This window comes from Oryctolagus cuniculus, chromosome 7, assembly GCF_964237555.1.
Source record: "Oryctolagus cuniculus chromosome 7, mOryCun1.1, whole genome shotgun sequence".
Lineage (NCBI taxonomy): Eukaryota > Metazoa > Chordata > Mammalia > Lagomorpha > Leporidae > Oryctolagus > Oryctolagus cuniculus.
Window position 1 is genome coordinate 21,622,021 of NC_091438.1, and position 20,786 is coordinate 21,642,806.

At 38.9% G+C, this 20,786-nt stretch overlaps 1 protein-coding gene across 25 annotated transcripts in view; it reads left to right on the forward strand.

The window, feature by feature from the left end:
* KMT2C (lysine methyltransferase 2C) overlaps positions 1-20,786 on the forward strand; it is a 422,602-nt gene that overhangs the window by 281,645 nt on the left and 120,171 nt on the right. For 23 of the 25 annotated variants that reach the window (XM_070077275.1, XM_070077280.1, XM_070077282.1 and 20 more), the window contains 5 exons: positions 5,540-5,711; positions 8,142-8,256; positions 19,014-19,183; positions 19,585-19,736; positions 20,192-20,305. In XM_070077275.1, coding sequence (XP_069933376.1) covers positions 5,540-5,711; positions 8,142-8,256; positions 19,014-19,183; positions 19,585-19,736; positions 20,192-20,305 — 723 coding nt within the window. The remainder of the gene's footprint in view (positions 1-5,539; positions 5,712-8,141; positions 8,257-19,013; positions 19,184-19,584; positions 19,737-20,191; positions 20,306-20,786) is intronic. The other 2 variants (XM_070077289.1, XM_070077290.1) reach the window with 1 other exon arrangement.

The window sequence follows — 20,786 nt, forward strand, 5'->3', positions numbered from 1 at the left end:
ACACAGGCCTTGAGAAATGAGCTTCATTTGATTCATGAACTGACAGCTAGTCATTGTACCTGGACCATGGCAGTCCACTGGGTGGATAGAGACAACATCAAAGTGAACAAAGGCTAGATCAGGTAGGCCTTGTAATTAACAGAAGCAGTATGGATTGTGTTATGTTTAAAATGAGATATCTTTGTAGGGATTAAACATAAGAATTCTATATATATGAATTTACCAATTCCTCAGTATATTTACTTTCATTAGTTAGCTTGAACTCCTTTTACTTGATTTAAATTTTTAACTCCAGCCTGTTTTCTTGGTTGTCTTTCGTGTCTCTTGACACTACATGCTGTTGCTTTTCTGCTACCCTGAATTCTGTGGCCTCCTGACCTTTGTCTTTTCTACCTGCCAGCTATATGGGCCAGCCTTTTGTATAAATTCCGTGATTTTCTTTCTAGAGATTCCGTTTGGTCAGCAACCACCTAGCAGTGTCCTTCCAGTAGTGAACACTAGGTGGAGGCGAGGGGAAGGTGTTGCGATGTTGATGGACGTCAGAAAGCTGTGCTGATTCGTTTGTTCTTAAATTGGTGCCGAATGACCACAGTTTGACTTTCGCTGCTCTTCATCTGGCATTGCATTTATTCTTATGTGCTGTCTGGACATTGCTGAGCAGCTGTTCCACCTTCCAATTTGAGCTCAGTGTTTTTCTTTTGCTTTACCCATTCCTTCTCTTTTCACAGCTGTCACTTGGGGAATGACCTCCAGAGATTATTCACCTCTTTCTCCTTCCACAAGAACCTTGCTCTGTCTACTTTATTCAGGTTCTTCATTACCTCCTGTAGCACTTTGTTTTTTTATGTTTGTATGTTCTTAGATTTTCTTAACTTTCTTCGATCAGTAGTGAAGTTTACTTTGGAGTTAATAATATTGACTATAATAAAAGCATGATCTTTGGATTTAGATAGACCTGGATTTTTACTCAAGCTCTTCTGCTTTTCCAGCTGTTTAAATACAAAATTCACTTAGTTTATTACTTTAATTTCAATGTCCCTGTGACTTGCAGACATATTAAGTAAATATATAGAGCTTTGTATTTTATAAAAAATTATTCATCTATTTATTTGAAACACAGGGCGTGAGTAAGACAGAAAGCTCCCATTTATGGTTTGACTCCCTAAATGCTTGCAGCAGGTTTGGTTGAGCCACATCAAAGACAGGAGCTAAGGGGCCGGCGCTGTGGCATAGCCAGTTAAACTGCTGCCTGCAATACTGGCATCCCATGTGGTCACTGGTTTCCTGCTCCACTTCCAATCTAACTCCCTGTCAATGTGCCTGGGAAAGCCAGGGACGATGGCTAATGTCCTTGAGTCCCTGCACCCAAGTGGGGGACCTGGAAGAAGCAGAAAGGCTCCTTGGCTTCGGATCAGGTTATCTCCAACCGTTGTGGTCATTTGGGGAGTGAAATAGCGAATGGAAGACTTCTCTCTCTCTCTCTCTCACTGCCTCTGGCTCTGCCTCTGCCTCTTTGTAACTCTGCCTTTCAAATAAGTAAATAAATCTTAAAAAAAAAAAAAAAAAAAAAAAGACAGGAGCTGGAAACTCAGTCCCTAGGGTCTCACGTGGGTGGCAGGGACCCAACTTGGAGTCATCACCTGCTCCCTCCCAGAGTGCACATTAGCAGGAAGCTGGAATTGGGAGTGGAGCTGGGACTTGAACCTAGGCACTAGATAATGGGAGCAGGCATACCAAACGGCATCTTAGCCAGCACACCAGATGTATGTCCCTGCTTACTCATTTTTAACAGGACATTAAAGCTACCTAGCAGTATCATCTTCCTGTACATGATTTCCAAAAGACTGTTTTAGTATTTCTACACTTTCTCTGTGATTGGTGAGATTGTTTGAACCAGAAACAGAAAAGTGTTTAACATATCATGTAATTGTTTATGGATGGGATATATCATATGAATATTTTTGTTTGACTAATTTATTTATTACTATGGATCCATAGTGACCAAACAGTATAAGATTGCCATTAAGGAATTGCTAGAACTTACAGAAAAAAGATGACCTGTGCAATGATTATACAGAGTTGTCTTGTTCCGAGTTGATATTATTATATAGAACACTGATGTGCAATAAGTGTATAAGGTAGGCAAGATAAAAAATTTTAATTTTTCTAGTAAAGTTAAAAGGAGTGAAAACAATTCAAATTAATTTTAGTTATTTAATCTGACATGCAAAATATTAATATTTCAAAATGTAATCAGTATAAAAATTTTGAGATGCTTGCCTTTTTGCTCACACTATGTCTTTGGAATCCAGAGTGTACTTTATATTTACTGTGCGTTTTAGTTTATACTAACACATTTTAGTTGCTTAATAGCCACCTGTAGGTAGTAGCTACCTTGGCCAGTTGAAGAGTAGCAAATCCTAGGAAGCTTCACAGAAGGATTTTAGACATTGTTTAAGAACAATTATAGGCCGGCACTGTGGCTCACTAGGCTAATCCTCCGCCTGCGGCGCCGGCTCCCCAGGTTCTATTCCCGGTCAGGACACCGGATTCTGTCCCGGTTGCTCCTCTTCCAATCCAGCTCTCTGCTGTGGCCCGGGAGTGCAGTGGAGGATGGCTCAGGTCCTTGGGCCCTGCACCCACATGGGAGACCAGGAGGAAGCACCTGGCTCTTGGCTTCAGATCGGCGCAACTCGCTGGCCGTAGCGGCCATTTGGGGAGTGAACCAACGGAAAAAGGAAGACCTTTCTGTCTGTCTCTCTCTCTCTTTCACTGTTTAACTCTGCCTGTAAAAAAAAAAGAACAATTATTAAGAGAAAATGAACTAAGTATATGACAACCAGTTGAATATTTTCCCCAATGTCTAAATGTTTCCAGGGTAGGCATAAATTCAGGATTATTTTTTATTGTTGATTTTTAAAGATCTGTTTATTTATATGAAAAGCAGAGTGATGGGATTCAGGGAGTAAGAGATTGTCCATCCACTGTTTCACTCCTCCAAATGCCTGTAACAGCCAGTCTGGGAAGTCAGATCCAGGAGCCGGGAACTCCATCTGCACCTGGTTCTCCCGTATGGGTGGCAAGATCCCAAGTACTTGGGGCCATCATTTGCTGCCTCCCAGGCATTATCAGGAAGTTTTATCGGAAACACAGCATAGCCAGTATTGAAACCAGGCTCTTTGATATGGATTGCCAGTGTCCCAAGCAGTGACTTGTCCCAAACCAGTGGGTCATTCTTCTGCCTCACAATGCCAGGATTAAATTTTAAATGTACATAGTTTGAAGGGGGTGAATACTGGCATTCTTAGTATTAAGAAAAACAGCTTACCTTATTATGTCCTTTCTGTAAAAAATAAACTAATTTATGATACTTCCAATTTTAGATAATTATTTATTTTAATTGTGTATCAATGAAAGAGCCCTTTTGAAGTAATTTTATAAAGAGGATCTGGATTTAAAATTATTTAGTAAGACTTGATTCACTCTGGACAGTTGTAGATAGCAAGTGGTAAGATCTTCGTCCTTCAGGCATTCATAGTGTCATATATTGTGATTAGTTGAATATATAAGAGAAATTTATCCAATGCATACTAGGAAAAGGAATATTTAACAATTCAGATTTTTAGTGTGGTAATATGTACTTAAAGAATATGTTTGGACAGTGTTTTGAAGGGTTTTTTGAATTGGCTAGGAGCACAAAAAAGACACAAAGTTCTACCAGTGAGAATAGAATTGTATAAAAGCACACAAACATTGAATAGCATGTTGTGTGACACACAGCAGATGACTTTTTATGGACAAGAAATAGTGGCTAGGTTCTTTTTTTTTTTTTCTCATTCTAGCAAATTAGCATCATGTAAAATTTTAGGCAAAAGAGAATGGAATTTTAATGTAAGCAGAGAATAGCAATCAGATTTACATTTTTGAGTTTGCTTTGGTTATGTAGAAGATAATTTAAGAAGAGATTAGAATCATAAGTGGGATGATTTTATTTAGAAAATACTATGATTATTAAGACAAAATGTGTAGACTACTCTATAAAAATAGAACAAAGAATGTTGTATTGAAATAAAGAATTGTCTGGTTATATATGCTGGATCAGAGAGGAGTTAATGTCATCAGTGCTACTTAAGTAACAGCCATTACCCATTCTGTTGAGAAAATAAGAAGGAGGTTTAGTTTTTTTTTTTTTTTTTTTTTTTTTTTTTGACAGGCAGAGTGGACAGTGAGAGAGAGAGACAGAGAGAAAGGTCTTCCTTTGCCGTTGGTTCACCCTCCAATGGCCGCCGCGGCCGGCGCACTGCGCTGATCCGATGGCAGGAGCCAGGAGCCAGGTGCTTTTCCTGGTCTCCCATGGGGTGCAGGGCCCAAGCACCTGGGCCATCCTCCACTGCACTCCCTGGCCACAGCAGAGGGCTGGCCTGGAAGAGGGGCAACCGGGACAGAATCCGGCACCCCAACCGGGACTAGAACCCGGTGTGCCGGCGCCGCTAGGCGGAGGATTAGCCTAGTGAGCTGTGGCGCCGGCCGGAGGTTTAGTTTTTAAAATAAATTTTATAGTATATCTGTTGTGTTTGAGTGTTTTTAAAACATTTGGCTTTTGAATTGCCATAAGACTTTAAAATAAGGGTTTGAGGTTGGGCTGGTAATACGGATTTGAGATTCCTGCTAGCATTTTGTGACATCAAAATTAATGTAGTCACAGAGGAAATTATGGGAATTCGTAAAGGCACCCATATGGGATGCAGGCACTACAAGCAGAGGCTTAGCCTACTGTGCCACAGCACTGGCCCCTCTTGTATTATTTTAAGCTGCTAAAAGAACTAATAGAAGTACCTTTTAATCTATATTTAGGGATAGATGTCCCCAATTGTATATGGATTTTAATGCTTTTACAACTAAATTTAATATACATAAGTATAGAATTAGTGTATGAAGTATTATATTTGTATGTAAATATGCAGCCTTCATGTTTAGCATTTTCTCATGTAGACTTTTTCCTGTATTAAAAAATCCTTTATTTGATTTGCAAAATTTCTGTTTATGCCTAAGAAGTATCTTAACTAATCAATGTTAGCATTTCTTGGTTTTATCTCTTGATGTAGCTCATTAAATATTTCAAATTATATTTAACAACCAACTACAATGTTTACTTTTACACTGAAAAAGCACCTCTCAATTGATCTTGTCCTTGTTTTTTTTCCAGCAAGCATTTATTGAGCATTAGCTTGATGCCCAGCATTATCATTGATATTAAAAATATAAAATTAAAAACTACTTGTCATCTTAAGTAGATATAGCTACAAATGATAACAGAAAAAACAACCAAATCTCTTTGTTAATTTAATCAATAGTGCGGTGTAGGCACACTATGTTTCTATTGAGACCTCATTCTCATTGGATGTCAGTTCAATGTGGATAAATTCAAATGTCTGAAACATTTACCGTGCAAATTCCCTTCAGGTGATTTGTAAGCTGTAAAGTCAGAAAAAGATCAAATTCTTACACAACAATTTCATTGTTTCACTGTTAATTATAGCAAAGGAAGATGCAAACTGTGCAGTATGCGACAGCCCTGGAGACCTCTTAGATCAGTTCTTTTGTACTACTTGTGGCCAGCACTATCATGGAATGTGCCTGGATATAGCGGTTACTCCATTAAAACGTGCAGGTTGGCAATGTCCTGAGTGCAAAGTGTGCCAGAACTGCAAGTAAGTTTTAATTTTAAGTCAATGGTGTATGTATTGAGTTTAAGACAGACCCTATTAAGTGCTGAAAGGTTTGTATAATATGATAAAGATTGTTCATTTTGCAGCTGTGTTCATTCAGACTGATTTCATCATGTCTTAAACCATTAAATATTTATTAATACTAATATTATTTTGGGAGAAATCTAAATAAAACCAATTTTAATACGTTCATCTGAAATCATAAAAACTCCATTTCAATTTGCCAACTATTTTTAAATGAATTATATTAGCAATTTTAAATAAGCATTAGAAAAATAAAGCAGCTTTTTAAAAAGTGTACTGTGGAGGAGATTTAACAGGAAAATAAACCTCTAACTATGGAAGCTATGTGTATAAATTGAGCCCAAAAATCAATGATGTGTTTGAGTTTCCATGCTTGGAAGGACATGATCTGCTATGATTACTATTTTAATTAATTCTGCATATTTATCTGAAAGACAAGTTATCTAAAACAGAGTTTAAACACTTGTAATGGAATTATCTTTTCCTAGTTGTTGTATTCTATTCCTTGGTCATTTCAAGACAGAGATCATTATCTTTTCTGGGATCTCCCTCCCTCAGTGATTTTATTAGCCTGACAATTAGAGAGTGTTAGCCCTATTCTTCAGCAGTCTACAAGTTCTTTACAAGCTGAGAATTTTTGTAACAGGGGAATTATGCTCAGCACTGCCTTGATCAGTCTGTGTCTTGGAGTTACATGGAATAACTAGGACAGTTTATCTTCATATTTTGGCATAACTTAGATAAAATATCAGTAAATATTTGTTTGATACATTATCTCTGCACTCTGTTTATTGGAAAGGAATAAAACTTGATGAAAGAATGCTTGTCCTCTAAGATCTTTTCATGTAGCTGAAGAGAAAATATGCAACTTTGTGTGTGGAACTTGTTGAGTTGATTAATAACTGGAAGACAACTTGCCCATCTTCCTGTTTTATTTTTTTTCCAGACTTTATTCAGAGGTTACTCTCTGAACTATGCCTGCATTCCCCATTTTTTTTCTTTCTGTCTCCTCTTGAATTAAACTCTTAGTATCTGAGAGTAATCAATATTCAAGATCCAAGACAGAGATCATGCTGTAGGGAAGGGGCCCAAGCTTTGGAACAAACTGTAATTATGACAAAATTTTTATTCTTTTTTGAAAAGATTTTATTTATTTATTTGAGAGGTAGAGTTACGAACACAAAGAGAGACAGAGAGAATGGTCTTCCATCCTCTGGTTCACTCCCAAAATGGCCGCAACGGCTAGAGTGGGGCCAATCCAAAGCCGAGAGCCAGGAGTTTCTTCCATGTCTCGCTGGTGGCTGCAGGGGGCCAAGCACTTGGGCCATCTTCCACTGCTTTCTCAAGCCATAGCAGAGAGCTGGTTTGGAAGAGGAGCAGCTGGGAGTAGAGCTGGCACTCATTTGGGTTGCTGGTGCTACCGTAGTCCACTATGCCACAGCACTGGCCCCAAAATTGTTATTTTTAATTCATGTTATTTAACATTGCTTAATGTACATTTTCAGCTTTTGAGCTAGCATTCAAGTAATCTTTGATTATTATTTCCATTTTATACCTGAAAATTAGAGAGCTTAAGTCCACCTTTTTAAGAGTCACATAGCTCAGGAACAGTAGTTTGAATGGAAACAGATCTGTTGTCAAAGTTGATCTTTTTGTAAAAATTTCCACTTCACTGTGCCAAGATTGTTCCTTTCTGCACAGTATCACCTAGCAGTTAAAACTTCTTCCTCCAAAAAGAATGGGTATCAAATCTTTAAAAAGTAAAGATTAGGGGCTGGTGCTGTGACGTAGCGGGTAAAACCACTGCCTGCAGCGCTGAAATCCCATATGGGTGCTGGTTCGAGTCCTGCCTGCTCCCCTTTCCATCCAGCTCTCTGCTGTGGCCTGGGAAAGCAGAAGATAGCCCGGGTCCTTGGGCCCCTACATCCATGTGGGAGCCTCGGAAGAAGCTCCTGGCTCCTGGCTTCAGATTGGTGCGGTTCCAGCCTTTGCGGCCGTCTGGGGTGTGAACCAGCAGTGGATGGAAAACCTCCCTCTCCCTCTGTCTGCCTCTGCTTCTCTACAAATCCCTGCCTTTCAAATAAAGAAAGAAGGAAATATTTCTTAAAAAATCAGAGATCATTGATCTTGTCTTAACCCTTCCTCCTTTGCAGAAATCCTAAAATTTACTAAAGAAGTTTGCTATAGGTGAGCCTATAATCCTTTAGGATAATCCTTTAGGGACTCATTGTTTAGGGGGTTGCCTGTATAATAATCTGTTCAGAAGTAAAAGAGATTCTGAGGTATTTATGGAGTGTGCATTTTCCAGGACTAATTCTTTTGCGATTACTTATGTTACAAAACATAAGTTTAAGGATGAGGCATCATTAATGCTATCTTATTTTTTAGACAATCGGGAGAAGATAGCAAGATGCTAGTGTGTGATACGTGTGACAAAGGGTATCATACTTTTTGTCTTCAACCAGTTATGAAATCAGTACCAACCAATGGCTGGAAATGCAAAGTAAGTTGTCTATTTTTTTAAGAAAACTATCTTTTGTGTGTTTTATAAAGAGAGCAGATTATTCAAATCTATACTCATCAGTTTTTTACAAAACAGCTTTATGGATGTAAGATTGATATATATTTAACTTCACATATTTAGAGGCTCTAATTTGACACATGTGTACACCCATGAAACTATGATCATCTTTAATACCATGAACGTAATCACTACCTTCTGAAATTTCCTGCTGTCCCCTGGGGACCCATCATTCATGGCTGTTTATATCCTGACCGGTCTTCCCAGGCAGCTGTTTTCTGTCACTGTAGATTAGTGTCACTTTCCAGAATTTTATGTCAATGCTGTCATAAAGTATATTACATATTTTTTTTTTCCGAGTCTGGCTTCTTAAAAACCCTGCAATTATTTTACTTTAAGAGTCATCTGTATAGTTGCGCATATTGGTAGTAATTCCTTTTTATTACTGAGTAGTGAACTACAGTTTGTTCACTGAATCCACCTGTTGGTACCATTTGAGCATTTGAGTTGTTTACAGTTTGGGCTGTTATAAAATATGCTATCAACTTGTTTGTTAACTAATAGCTAATATAATTATAATAATAATATATATGATGCTTCCTGGCTTAGATATTGTTTTTGAATTATTTATCATTCTTCCTAGAAACCCTCTGAAATAGGTGGTATCTTCTTATGAGAAAACTGAAATATAGATATGTATTTTAAAATTATTTGGAATCCTTGCCTAATTGTTAAATTAGTAAATTGTTCAAGTTTACTAAATTGTTAGTAACATTGTGTTTTGGTTGTTAGGTGTCATATTTTTTTGTGCACTGATATCTATGTCAGTATGGGTTTATATGTGCACTTGTTTTAAATATTTGGAATCATGGTGAATATACTTTTGGACTTTTGGGTTCTTTATCCATTGTGTTTTAAATGAGTGATTATTGATTTATGTATTTTTAAATTTTTTTTAATGGTGTCTGAAGTTTCTCTTGGTTTTTATAATTCGGAAAGGATATAAATGGCTTTTACTTTTATTTATTTATTTATTTATTTATTTATTTATTTTTTGACAGAGTGGGCAGTGAGAGAGAGAGAGACAGAGAAAAGTCTTCCTTTGCCGTTGGTTCACCCTCCAATGGCCGCCGCGGCCGGTGCGCTGCAACTGCCGCACCGCGCTGATCTGATGGCAGGAGCCAGGTACTTATCCTGGTCTCCCATGGGGTGCAGGGCCCAAGCACCTGGGCCATCCTCCACTGCACTCCCTGGCCACAGCAGAGAGCTGGCCTGGAAGAGGGGCAACCGGGACAGAATCCGGCGCCCCGACCGGGACTAGAACCCGGTGTGCCGGCGCTGCAAAGCGGAGGATTGGCCTAGTGAGCCGCGGCGCCAGCGGCTTTTACTTTTTTATTGCTCAAAATTCCAGATATTCTACTTGGGTGGGGCATTTTAAAGATCTATTTTTGGTTACATTTAATTTTTTCTGGTTATTTCGTTAGTTAACAATTCTCTGTTTTTCCATCTACTTTTGTATCTATATCTTTATGACCCTGAAAGGTTACATGATGATAATTCTAAGTTTTCTAAGGCTCTGTCATTATCTGTAGACCCTGTAGGATTGGTTGACAACCCTCTCAATGAGAGGCAGATTTTGTGTGGTTCCAGGTAAGCGACACTGGAGTTTGGAATATTTACTCAAAGAAGCATGAAGTATTTAAAATTCTTAAAGAGGAAATAGAAGGCAAGAATGGCTCAAGTTTAGCTTTCATTTTAAGCTAACTCAGTAAAACTAAATGTTTTTTTTTTTTTTTCCTAGAAAAGAGTTACAAACAACATTTACTATTGCCTTTGTAGACAGAGCTGATAGATGAAGACCCAGGACAGAGACTAAATTTAGGGCTGTTTCTTACTCCAATAGATTGTGCTGTCTCCCTGTTTCATTGTACTGTGCCTCGTTGAATAAGAAGAGCTTTCCCTCCTAAATTAATTGAAATACCCTCTAAATTTTTGCTTAAAATTTTATTTATTTATTTTCATTGTATTTGTAAGGCCAAGAGCTGGAGGTAGAGACTTCCATCCATAGGTTCATTCCCTAGATGTTTGCAACAACTGGGGCTGGGCCTTGCTGAAACTAGGAGGCTGAATACAACCTGAGTCTTCCACACTGTAGCAGGGACCCAACTACTTGAGCCATCACCAGGTGTTCTAGGCTGCACATTATCAGGAAACTAGAACTGGGAGCAGAGTTGTAACCTGAACCCTGGAAGTCCAGCGTGGGATTATGGGTGTCCCACTTGGCATCATAGCTACTATGCCAGATGTCCATCCAAAGAAATAGTCTTGATTTATTTATTTATTTTTTTTATTAAGATGTAGATCCTTAGAAGACTCAGGATTCCAGATCAGTATGCCATCAGTCCTTCTTCCTCCATGTTCATTGTGTTAGACTCTTAACTGTTTTTAAAATAAAGCTGAATGTAATTTATCAATACAACAAAGTGAAAAAATTAATATAACAAATGAATTTAAAACTACAATACCAAGATTTGTTTAAAGGAAAGATGTTTTCTCCAGTTGAGTCCAGTGCCTAGGCCTTTTCGTTCTCTTTAATACTATTGACAAACAGTCTGGCTTTGATACAAGGTATCTTTTTATTATTATTATTATTATTATTATTATTATTATTATTATTATTTTGGCAGGCAGAGTTAGACAGTGAGAGAGAGAGAAAAAGGTCTTCCTTTTTCCGTTGGTTCACCCCCTAAGTGGCCGCCGGCCGGCGTGCTGCGCTGATCCGAAGCCAGGAGCCAGGTGCTTCCTCCTGACCTGGGCCATCCTCCACTGCACTCCTGGGCCACAGCAGAGAGCTGGACTGGAAGAGGAACAACTGGGACAGAATCCAGTGCCCTGACCAGGACTAGAACTTGGGGTGCCGGTGCCGCAGGCGGAGGATTAGTCTGTTGAGCCGCGGTGCGGGCCACAAGTTATCTTTCAAAAATCAACATTGCTAGGGGCTGGTGTTGTGTGGTTGGTTAAGCTGTTTGTGACCATGGCATCCCATGTTGGAGGGCTAGTTTGAGTCCTGGCTGAGGGCTAGTTTGAGTCCTGGCTGATCCATTTCCAATCCAAGTCCATGCTGATGCTCCTGTAAGACAGCAGAAGGCCAACTGGGAGTTGGAAGATCTCTCTCTCTCTCTCTCTCTCTCTCTCTCTCTCTCTCTCTCTCTCTCTTGCAAACAAACAGATCTTTAAGTTCTTGTCCATGGTGACAATGAGAATGAGCAAAGCAGAAGTTTTATTGAAAGCAAGGAGCCTCCTGAAGCTGTAGTCAGGAGGGGGTTCCAAGGGAGGAGTTGCCCAAGCACACAAAGTGGTCCCCCACAGTGTGTCTTAATCTTTTTTTGGCTAGTTTAAAGGATTAAAACTGAGTCCAATGGCAGGGCACAAGGGGTCATGGAAGTTTATACTTTTGATTGGTCTGTGAAGGTAGGGGATAACAGGCAACCAGGGAGGTGGGATTACAGATTCTTGTCCAACCAGCAAATACCAGTTTATCACCACAGTCAAGGGAACATTTTTGGGCTCTCTCCAATAAAACACTTGATGAAGCCAAGTGTTGCTAAGGGCAGCCCTCAGGAATAAGCTTGCGGAGACCTTACCTAACTGGCAACCCATGTAACTCTTCACAGCATTGATAATGCCAAGTTTGTTTACTGTTTTGGGTTAATCATCAAGCAGTCCTTGAACATTAGATTTATTGAAATTGCACTTGACTCTAAACCTTCTTCTTTCTAGGTTGGCCATTGTAGCATAACTGAAATCTGTAAGAAATGGGATATTGGCCGGCGCCGCGGCTCACTAGGCTAATCCTCTGCCTTGCGGCGCCGGCACACCGGGTTCTAGTCCCGGTCGGGGCGCCGGATTCTGTCCCGGTTGCCCCTCTTCCAGGCCAGCTCTCTGCTGTGGCCAGGGAGTGCAGTGGAGGATGGCCCAGGTGCTTGGGCCCTGCACCCCATGGGAGACCAGGATAAGCACCTGGCTCCTGCCTTGGGATCAGCGCGGTGCGCCAGCCGCGGTGGCCATTGGAGGGTGAACCAATGGCAAAAGGAAGACCTTTCTCTCTGTGTCTCTCTCTCTCACTGTCCACTCTGCCTGTCAAAAAAAAAGGGGGGGCGGTATTAATCCAGTTGTTTCTAGAATATAAAACAGAGGTTCCTCATTATAATTTCTGATGTACTGTGTTCAATTTAACTCTTCTCAGTTGATATGTACAAAGATAGAGTGCTGTGCTTGCTGTATGAATTATGCCACTGGCTGCTATTGTGCATATTTCTGCCATCCAGTCTTTTTTATATAATATTTGAAAATCTTGCTTTCTTGCATCTTTGGCAGAGTTTGGGACTTTGATAATACAGGCCTTGTAGTACCCTTTAAGATTAGTTAAGTTCTGTTTAACTTTTTAGATTTGCATTTCTAGGAAAAATGTCAAGTTCTTGGGAAACACAGCTGTTAAGGTCTGTGGTCTCCTTGCAACCTCATACTCTTGCTTGATTGGCACAGAAATGTGCTCCTGGTGTATCTGCTCTGGCCCTCAGTTTCTCCTTCTACCGAACCCCACCCCCAGGGTGTGGCATTCAGAAGGGCATGTGGGTGTTGTGAGGAGGTGGAGATGGTGGCTGGAGGCAGAGCCCAGGCGGGGCTGCTGGCGCCTTCCAGGCCTAGGTTTCTCTGGCTTCTGGAGTCCCCAGACCGAAGGGAAGCTAACCCCCGATGCATAGCCCTGACCAGAGCTACCCCTGTAGCTTTAAAGGGCATTGTGTCCTGTAGGCAGGGGAGGCCCTGTGCTGTCCTCTATTGGTCCTGCCCTCTATTGCCCTCCTTGGAATTGCTTTTAAAAATGTCTTTTTAAAGGAGGAGGCCTAGGGTCCTGGAAAGGCAAGCTGGGTGCTGCCCACAGGTGCTGGGAAGGAGGGTGTGGGAGGCTATGTGGAGGAACCTGCACCTGAGTCCTGCTCGCAGTGAGCACTGACACCTGGAACTGGGAGCTGCAGGTGCGGATTTTAAGGCAGTACTCAGAGAGCTCTATTAGGCAGCCTCCAAAGTGGTGGGGCTGTGAGGGGAGGCACCGTCTCAACTGGAATAAACAGCCTCTGGGTAACCTCAGTCAGGTGTGGCAGCCTGGGAGGTGGGGCCTGAGGGTTGAAGAAGGCTTGCTTTTTCAAGTTGTTCCAGTTCCTTCTCTGGGCTGGATGACGGGGTTATCCATTCCTTGTGGATTATCTGGCAAGGAAAAAGAAATTCTGCTGTTTGACAAATTGGTAAATTTGTACTTTCCTCCTCACTCCTTTTTACTTTTTCAAAACACGAGGTTTAATTCCTAGTTTTCTTTCCTTAGGAAAAAGGGGTATTCTATATATATGGCCTTGATTATAATTTTGGCTGCACCTAAATTTGATGGATTTGTATCTTTTGTGTATGTGTATATCTTGTTTCATAGCTTTATTTTTCTTTGTCTTGGTTGGGGAAGCGTTTAATTTTTACTTTAATTGCATTTAATTAGAAATGTGAATCAGTGAAAGATTTCTGAAAAAAAATTTTGATAATAGAGGACTTTTAAAGTGTGTAGCATGTGTTTTTATGAGTTTCGTTGTTAGATGAAATACTTGTACCTTATTTTGTGATGAGTTGGTGCGACATTGATAGTGTTGAGCACTGTAGTTGTTACTATTGATTTCTCCTTGTATTTTACTTTCAAACAAAACACCCCATAAAACAATATTTTGTGTTTATTTACCGAATAGTTTTGGGCCAGTATTAATACAGTGAACTTTTTATTAGTGTAACATTTTGATTGTTGCGGGAACTCCTCCCCACCCCCCTGCCATTGTTTGGATCAGCTATTTTGCTTTCCTTGACAATATAGCCACAGTGACTGTTATTTACCAGTTGACTATTATCTTTTTGATTCCTCTCTCTCTGTTTTAAATGTATCTTTTAAAAGGTTCAGTACAGAGTTAATTTGGATTGGTGGTTGTAATTAAGATGCTTGACTGCTTTAAGACAAAATTCTTTTATTTTTCATTTTTGTTTGCATCCTATAATGTTTTTGGTTGTCAGCTAAGAGTTATTTTAAGAATGTTAATGGTAATAAATGTTGGAAGTATAAATTTTCTCTTTTTGCACTCCGTGCTGAAATACATTTTTTCTTTTGCCCTTTCCTTTGGACTAAATTAATCAGGGTTATAACCTTCCTCACTTTTTTATTGGCAAGCATATATTTCCTCTGTTAAATCTAATTCCACTTAACGCTCAGTTTTTTGGAAGTCTTGGCTGTGCTGTTTAAAAAAAAAATAGAAGTTGCCGATTTCCTGAAATCCTACCTGTCTGAAAGAGATTGTTCCTTCAGATGAACACAAGGATGTGGGTTGATAATATGTTCTGTGTGAAACCTTTTCTTTCTTATACTTTAGAAACACTTTTTCACAGTTTTAATTCATAATATTATAGGAGAAACATTTTTTTTACATCATACTAGTCCTATTCTTTAAATTAAAGCTTTCTTATCTTTATGATCGTTAATTCTTTGAATTTGCATCCAGGATATATGTGTTAGTGTTTCTATGTTAATTAGTTTTGCCAGCAATATGTTGTGATCACCTTCAGTCTCCAGGCAAGCCAGTTTAAAAGTCTGGAGAAGTGTTTTATTGTTTTGTTTAACTTGACTTTCTTTAAAAAAAAATTATTTTCTTTACATTTTTTAGTATCCAGTAACAACTGAATACTTTTTGTTTTATGCTTTTAATTCATTATCTTCTTTGTTTTTCATTATCTTGGAAAATTTCTACACAATTCTAGCTGTCATTCTTACATCACTTTGCTTTCTTTGATACAATCTGTCATTCTCTTTCACATGCCAGAATTATATATAATATTGCTGAGACCAGTAGTGGGTACTTAATTATCTTATTCTGTTCTGTGAAAGCACTGTATTATAGTGGTTAAAAACTTAAAGCTGTCGAGTCAAAATCTGTTTTTTTAAGTTAGTATATTATTTTTGGCAAGTTATTTGACTTCCCTAAATCATTGTATAAAATGTTAATATTTATCTCACAGGGACATTGATTTAATGAAATGATACCTATAAAATTCCTGTATAATGCCTAAAGCAAGTACCTAAATAATCATTATGGAGTTAAAAATTATTATTATTATGTGAATGGTTGTGAAAGCGGTATCTTCTCTCCGTTGGTTCATTCCCCAAATGTCTACCAACAGCCAGGGCTGGGCCAGGCCAAAGCCGGGAGCCCGGAACCCAATCCAGGGGCCCCTGCTTGGGAAGCAGGGACCCAATACTTGCTACAACACCTGGTGCCCTCCCTGATTGTGCATTAGCAGGAAGCTGCAATCAGTAGCAGAGCACGGTCTCCAACCCATGCACACTGATACGGTACCCAAGTGTGGCCTAATTGCTGCATCTGGGGCTCCATTTGAGTCTCCTACATGGGTGGCAGGTGCCGAAACACTTGGGTCATCCTCCACTGCTTTTCTCAGCCATTAGTAGGGAGCTGAGTCTTAAGTGGAGCGGCTAGGTAAGGAATTGGCACCCATATGGGATGCCAGTGTCACAGGCAGCTTAACCTCCTATGCCCCCTGCATAGGTAGTTTTATTAGAAATTGTCAGATTCCTTTTGCTGGGGCCATGGCACTTTGCATTGCTGCCAATAATGTAAGAATGTTTCTGTATATCTTTGCCAATAGGGTGTCTTATTCAGCTTTTGAATGTTTACCTCTTTTGGGGAGTAAAATGGTATCGCAATGTATTTAAATTTTCATTTCTCTTTGAAGTTGGTCATTTTTTCATGTGTAATGGATAGTTTATCTCTTTTTACTTGTCCTTTTGTGCATTTCATCATTTATTGAAAATTATGGTGATTTCCCTGTGCACATCTCACCTTATTAAAGTATTCTTTATAAATTAGGTATAGAAGGCTTTTATCTGCTTGTCTTTTTCCTTTGCTTGTTATGTTTTGCCTTACAAAGTTTGTTTTTATGTCATTTATCAAGTTTCTATTCTGTTTTTGAGTCATAAGAAAGCCTTTTTCTGTAGGTAATCAGATAACAGGAATCACTTGTTTTGTCTAGTATTTACATCACTTTTTACACTGAGATCTCTAATCCGTTTGGAGCTGATGACTGTATACGGTATACCTTCTCCAGTTGAATATTAGGTTTTCCTTAAACCACTTATTAAAGACTCTTTCCCCCGCCGGCGCCGCGGCTCAATAGGCTAATCCTCTGCCTTGCGGCGCCAGCACAACCGGGTTCTAGTCCCGGTCGGGGTGCCGGATTCTGTCCCGGTTGCCCCTCTTCCAGGCCAGCTCTCTGCTATGGCCAGGGAGTGCAGTGGAGGATGGCCCAAGTCCTTGGGCCCTGCACCCCATGGGAGACCAGGAGAAGCACCTGGCTCTTGCCATCGGATCAGCGCCATGCGCCGGCCATGGCGGCCATTGGAGGGTGAACCAATGGCAAAAGGAAGACCTTTCTCTCTCTCTCTCTCACTGTCTACTCTGCCTGTCCAAAAAAAAAAAAGATTCTTTCCCCACGGAGTTGAGAATTCAGATTCAAGTTTTAGATTTGGTTGAGATTACATCTGTAATTTCTTTTCCATTCTATGAGTCTGTCAGTGTACCAAAGCCGTACTGGTTTAATTACAGAGGCGTTATAGATAACTTTGGGTCCTCTTCAGAGCTTTTCCTTTTCACACAAGTTTCCTAACTGTTCTTGAATATTTGTTTTTCTGTGTAGACTTTAGGATCAACCTATCTAGCTATAGTGAAACCCTCTTTAGAAATTTTTTTATTGGAATTATATCATTCATTCATTAAGTTAGAACTGATGTCTTAATAACATTAAGAATTCCCAGCCAAGAATAAGGGATGTCTTTGAATTAGTGAAATCTAATTTTGTGTCGTTTAGAGAGTGTTTTGTAATTTTCTTCATAGATTTTGAACATTTCTTAAGTTTTATTAAATATCTGTTATTGGTACAATAAGTAGAATTTTCTCATTTGTTTTTAAAACTGGTTAAGTGAATTCTAGTAACTTTCACATGCTAATTTTATATACGTTGTTCTTTTATGATTTAATCATCAATTCTCTGAGATTTTGAGTATACTGTCTCATCATTTATTAAGTAGAGTTATTTCTCTTTTTCTTAGTCTCATGTTAATTTGTTTCAATGTTTACATTGGTTTCAGAATCAGGTTAAATAGTAATGGATATAGTGGGTGTTTATGCTTTGTTTCTGGCCTTAGTGGTAATGCCTCTGGAATTTCTGCAACAAAGATGCAGAAATTTCTAATTTTTCTCAAAGAGTTTTTTTTATTAGGTATGTGTTTTGATTTTTCTCTAAAGACTTTTTTCACATCTGTCAAAATATTTTTCTCAGACTTATTAATCCTTTAGTAGATTTTAAAATCTATCATTTTTATTTGAAAGGCAGAGTGATACATGCACATGTACAAAGAGAAAGAGGGAGAATGAGAGAGAAATACTAATCTTCATCTCATTCACTCTCTAAATGCCTCAACAGCTTTGGTTTTGTCAAGCCAAAGTCAGGAACTCCTTCCAGATCTCCTACTTGGATGTCAGGGATTCCTTTCGTGAGCCATTGCCTGCTGCCTCCCAGGAGCATTAGCAAGAAGCTGTATTGGAAGTGGAAATGAGAGCAGGACCCAATCTCAGGCATTTTGATAGGGGATTTAGGATTCCCAAGTAGCTACCTAACGTGCTATACCACATTGCTCACTTCATTCTTGGATTTCTTGTATATACCCAACTTAAACATAACTTACTGTTCTCCTTTTTAAAAAAAATATTTTCATCTGCTTGCAAGCAGGGGGAAAGAAGGGAGAGGAGAGAAAGAGAAGGGGGGAGAGAGAGATTCCAACCATTGGTTCACTTTCCAAATAACAGATATGCCACAGTGCTGGCCCCTCACACTACTGTTTTTAAATGCATTCATTCTAAATCTGTAAGATTCACAGATCTTTGGATCTTGTCTTTAAATGAGCATCCCCTTCATTTTAACCCAAAGGCTCAAAAAGATAAGGTTCCTTTTAACTGATTTTAGAGTTGAAAATTGGAGTGGTTACTGAGATCCCTGCAGTTTATTGGCCTGTAAGACTCTTTAGCTCATAGTCATATAAGACTTTTTGGCTGGCCTCAGACTGGCCTTGTACTTGATAAACAGTTGTACTTTTGTAAGGATAGGTCCATTTCCTTTCTTGAAAATATGATGAGCCATTGTTGGATTTTGATGTGAAGTGATTATTTTTACAATTTCAAATATGAAGTCATGTGGTTGAGTAAGGCTGTTGCTTAGAGTTCTTGTTTTTCATTTTGAGTATACCGTGGTTGGTTGAGTAAACTTACTCCACCCATGTTAGTTCCTGAGTCTGGAAAATGTTTCATTTTTGAAGTTTGGGTCACTTTATTCTTATTTCCTTTTACATTTAGGTTTTCCTAAATGTCCCCATCTCCTACATTTTCTTGGATTCAGTCTAAATATTCTGAGAAAATGTCTAATGTTCCAATCAAACTACTTTTTCAAAATAATATACCCTATATTGATTTTATAAGAATTAAAATCTAATTTGTAACCCAAAAATGTCATTGACTTCAAAAAGGTTAAATACTGAACTGCATTTATCAGTGTGTAATAAACTATTTTGTGTTTATTTTTCTGGTGTTTAGAATTGCAGAATTTGTGTAGAGTGTGGCACGCGATCTAGTTCCCAGTGGCACCACAATTGCCTGATATGTGACAGTTGTTACCAGCAGCAGGATAACTTGTGTCCTTTCTGTGGGAAGTGGTACCATCCGGAATTGCAGAAAGATATGCTTCATTGTAATATGTGCAAAAGGTAAGAAGAAATAGTTACTCAATTTAATTATTTTGTCAATTCTTTTATCACGTGATCATTTGTGTGCTACCAGATAACTTGGAGCTTCTAAGTTTTTATTACTCCAGGCATCCCATTAGTCCTGAGTATTTATTTAGATGGAATTAAATTATGTTTTTATGAGTTTGGAAGGCATAAAGTGCTGGCAAAGAAAAGCCCAGATCAGAAATCTGGTGGTAAAAATGTCAACTCTTCTTTTAAAAACCAGTGCCTGTTATCAACCCCTATAACCTTTGTCTTCTCATACTTAACCTTTGTCTTATCCCTTCTCAAATTATTTTTCAGCAGTTGCCTCTCCTTTTCCTAGATGTTAACTTGACTGTAAATTAGAAATTTTTATTTAAATATACTTATCACTACAGATGGGTTCACTTAGAATGTGACAAACCTACAGATAATGAACTGGATTCTCAGCTCAAAGAAGAGTATATCTGCATGTATTGTAAACACTTAGAAGCTGAGATGGATCCATTACATCCAGGTGATGAAGTGGAGATGGCTGAACTTAATACAGGTAGACTTGAAAATTTTTTTATAGTGCTGTAGCAACCAGTCCCAAACCTCTTACTTTAATTATAATCAAGGTGTCCTATGTATCAGATCCAGATTTTCTCAGTATCTCAGTCTTTCAGTGTATTTGATACCTTGATCTTGATTGATACCTTGATTGATACCTTGATTGATACCTTGATTGATACCACAATCTGGCCGCTAAATTTTAACTTCCTTAAGTCCTCTTAGTATTTGAATTTCAGATCTAGTGTGCTTCCCTTCAGTTGTATTCTTTAGGCCAACTTTATAATTTTTGTCTTCAAAATATAAATGTATATTTGATTTATTGCAGAAAATCCTGAAGAAAAACTTAGGGCAATTTTTTGATAATTTATACTCAGTAGAATACAGTGATAATGTTGCCTTAGTTAACAAAATCAGAAAAACTCATTTCCATAACTTTTTTTTTCTGTTAAGATTATAGCAATGAAATAGAACTGGAAGGAACTGAAGATCAAATGGTATTTGTGGAGCAAACAGTTAATAAAGATGTCAGTGGTCATGAACCCACGCCTGGAATTGTTCCAGATGGTAAGAACATTTGTATTATACTCTATTTTTGAACATGATGTGGATATATCTACTAAAACTTGAGTATCCTATAAAAAATTAGATGTTGTTTAGAAGAAAGCTGCTTTTCTTTCTTTCTTTTTTTTTTTTTTTAAAGATTTATGTATTTGAAAGAGAGAGAGAGATGGGGGGAGAGAGAGATCTTCCATCTACTGGTTTACTCCCCAAATTGCAGAAACAGCCTGGGCGAGTCCAGGCTGAAACCAGGATCCTGGAGCTCCATCCTGGTCTCCCACATGGGTGTCAGGGTCTCGAGGACTTGGACCATCCTCAGGTGCATTAGCAGGGCCCTGTTTGGAAGTGGAGCAGCTGGAACTCAAGCCTGTGCCCTTATGGGATACCAGCATTGCAGGCCATGGCTTAACCTGCTGTACCCCAGAAGGGAGCTTTTTAGTAAGATAATCTTAGGCAGAAATTAATAGAAAAAAGTCATGTTACACTT